We start from the raw sequence: 2215 nt of genomic DNA, 5'->3' as shown, positions 1-2215 counted from the left end.
AGCATCACCCCTGGACAGGAGATTGCTCATTTCTAATGTTACGATCAAAGTGTTTTAGATCATCATGTTTGCACACCTGTGTGCTAACAGCAGGTTGTTGGTATTAGCTTTCATCCAGCAGTAAACCCAGTCTGTTCATATCCGCCTGCTCAGCTTCGACCTCGGCATGGAGAACAGAGATGCGACAGATGACCAGGTGACGGTTGAGGCGGCGGAGGCGGTCCGGCGGTACAACGTGGGGATCAAGTGTGCCACCATCACGCCAGACGAGAAGCGCGTGGAGGAGTTCAAGCTGAAGAAGATGTGGCGCTCGCCCAACGGGACCATCCGTAACATCCTGGGAGGCACCGTGTTCAGGGAGGCCATCATCTGCAAGAACATCCCCCGCCTGGTGACCGGCTGGGTGAAGCCCATCATCATCGGCAGGCACGCGCACGGAGACCAGGTGAGCCCGTCCTCTGGGCTGCTGATGCACTGGAAAAACAATCTAGAAATCAGTAAAAATCTCTTAGATTAAGTGTATTTACCCTTAATTTGAGCAGGTAAATCAGATAGTTTGCTAGTGGAATGAGTATTTTTACTCTTAAAATAAGATAATTAGATAATATGCACTTGAAATAAGACAATGCAATTGTGTTTTCTTATTTTAAATGTCTTGTTCCATTGGCAAAATGTCTCTTTTACCTCCTTAATCCAGAAACAAATGCACTTATTTGAAGAAAAAATGACTAATCTAGATTTAGATTGTTTTTCCAGTGCAGAAGGTAAAGCAGATCAGGCAGGGAGTCGGCATGCTGGGGTTGCCAGGAGACTGTTGATCAATAATTACATTTCAGCCGCTGCTCTTTGGACCTGCACTCTGCCTCAATTAGATATCAGGTTGTGGCTCAGATTTACCAGGTCGGTTTCTGAGTAAAGAGTAGGTGAAAGGTGAGGGGTCTGCTGCTTACATAAAGGGTTTCCTTTTATTCCTCCCACTGGTTCTTCCTGCCAACACCTTTATGCTTGTTCATGAACTCATTGCGTTGCCGTGCTGACTCTCTGTCCTCCACAGTACAAAGCCACTGACTTTGTGGTGCCTGGACCTGGGAAAGTAGAGATGATCTACACTCCAACCACCGGAGAGCCGGTCAAATACGTCATCCATGAGTTTAAAGGTAAGGAGGAGCTCACCCCCCACCCCCAGAGGACCAGTTCTTGGCCCAACAAGCAGCAATATAATATAAGTAACGCCCCTGACACACTGCCGGTTGTTTAATCCAGCTGCAATTTAGCATGTGCAATGATTTATTTATGTACAGACTAACTAGTAAATTACATCTCTGAACTAATTGTGGTTTCTGATTTGCACACAATAAAAAAATCAATATCTAGATAAGTCATTTTTTCTTAAAATGAGTGCATTTGTTCTTGAATTGAGAAGATAAGAGACATTTTGCCAAAACACAGTTACATTGTCTTATTTCATGTGCAATTTATCTAATTATCTTATTTTAAGAGTAAAAATACTTATTCCATCGGCAAACTCTTTCATTTACCTACTCAAATTAAGAGTAAATACATTTAATTTAAGAATTCTTTTACTTATTTCTAGATCGTTTTTCCAGTGCAGGAGTTTGAACTGAGTCAAGTCAGAGACTTTGATGAAACGAAAGCAACTTATGCCGATGAAAAACATTTTACAAGGCCATACGATGGGGCATCATTTGACCTTTTCATTAAAGTCTTCTGTGTTATGCGTCCTTTCAGATACAAAAAAAAGTATCACAGCTCAACACTCAACAGGCTCTATTTTAGCTTCAACTCAGTTCTGACACCTGTACATCAGAAACCACTTGTTCATAGCTGTAATCTGCCACTTAATCTATAGAGATGTAAATAAATTGCAAAATTTCAGCTAGATCAACCAACTAGAAGTGGGTCAGGGGGATTACTTACTGAACGCCTCTTAAGTCCCCCAAATTAGGCCTATTCCACAGGGTAACCAAAACATGGCCACACACACTGCTGCCTTCCATCTAATCTCTGAATAATCTGCTGAAGTTTTCCAACAAGGAGTTCCACAGATTTCTGTCCCAGCTTCCTGCTGCCATCCTCACTACACAAAACCTCTGTCTCCACTAGGAATGCACGATATTGGGATTTTGGCCGATATCCGATATGCCGATATTTTAAAACTCATGTAGCCGATAACCGATATCGATACTGATGTTAA

The 2215-nt window shown here is 42.5% G+C and overlaps 1 protein-coding gene across 1 annotated transcript in view; it reads left to right on the top strand.

Annotated features, from left to right (window-relative positions):
• Positions 1–2215, top strand: part of idh1 (isocitrate dehydrogenase 1 (NADP+)) — a 22867-nt gene that overhangs the window by 13837 nt on the left and 6815 nt on the right. Inside the window, exons 3-4 of the mRNA XM_015405114.1 lie at positions 154–445; positions 1055–1157. Of these exons, the coding sequence (XP_015260600.1) occupies positions 154–445; positions 1055–1157 (395 nt within the window). The remainder of the gene's footprint in view (positions 1–153; positions 446–1054; positions 1158–2215) is intronic.

The sequence above is a fragment of the Cyprinodon variegatus genome, unplaced genomic scaffold (genome assembly GCF_000732505.1).
Source record: "Cyprinodon variegatus isolate N-32 unplaced genomic scaffold, C_variegatus-1.0 Scaffold2002, whole genome shotgun sequence".
In the NCBI taxonomy this organism is placed as follows: domain Eukaryota; kingdom Metazoa; phylum Chordata; class Actinopteri; order Cyprinodontiformes; family Cyprinodontidae; genus Cyprinodon; species Cyprinodon variegatus.
Note: the sequence above shows the minus strand (reverse complement) of the source record. Positions and strands in the feature narration are given on the sequence as shown.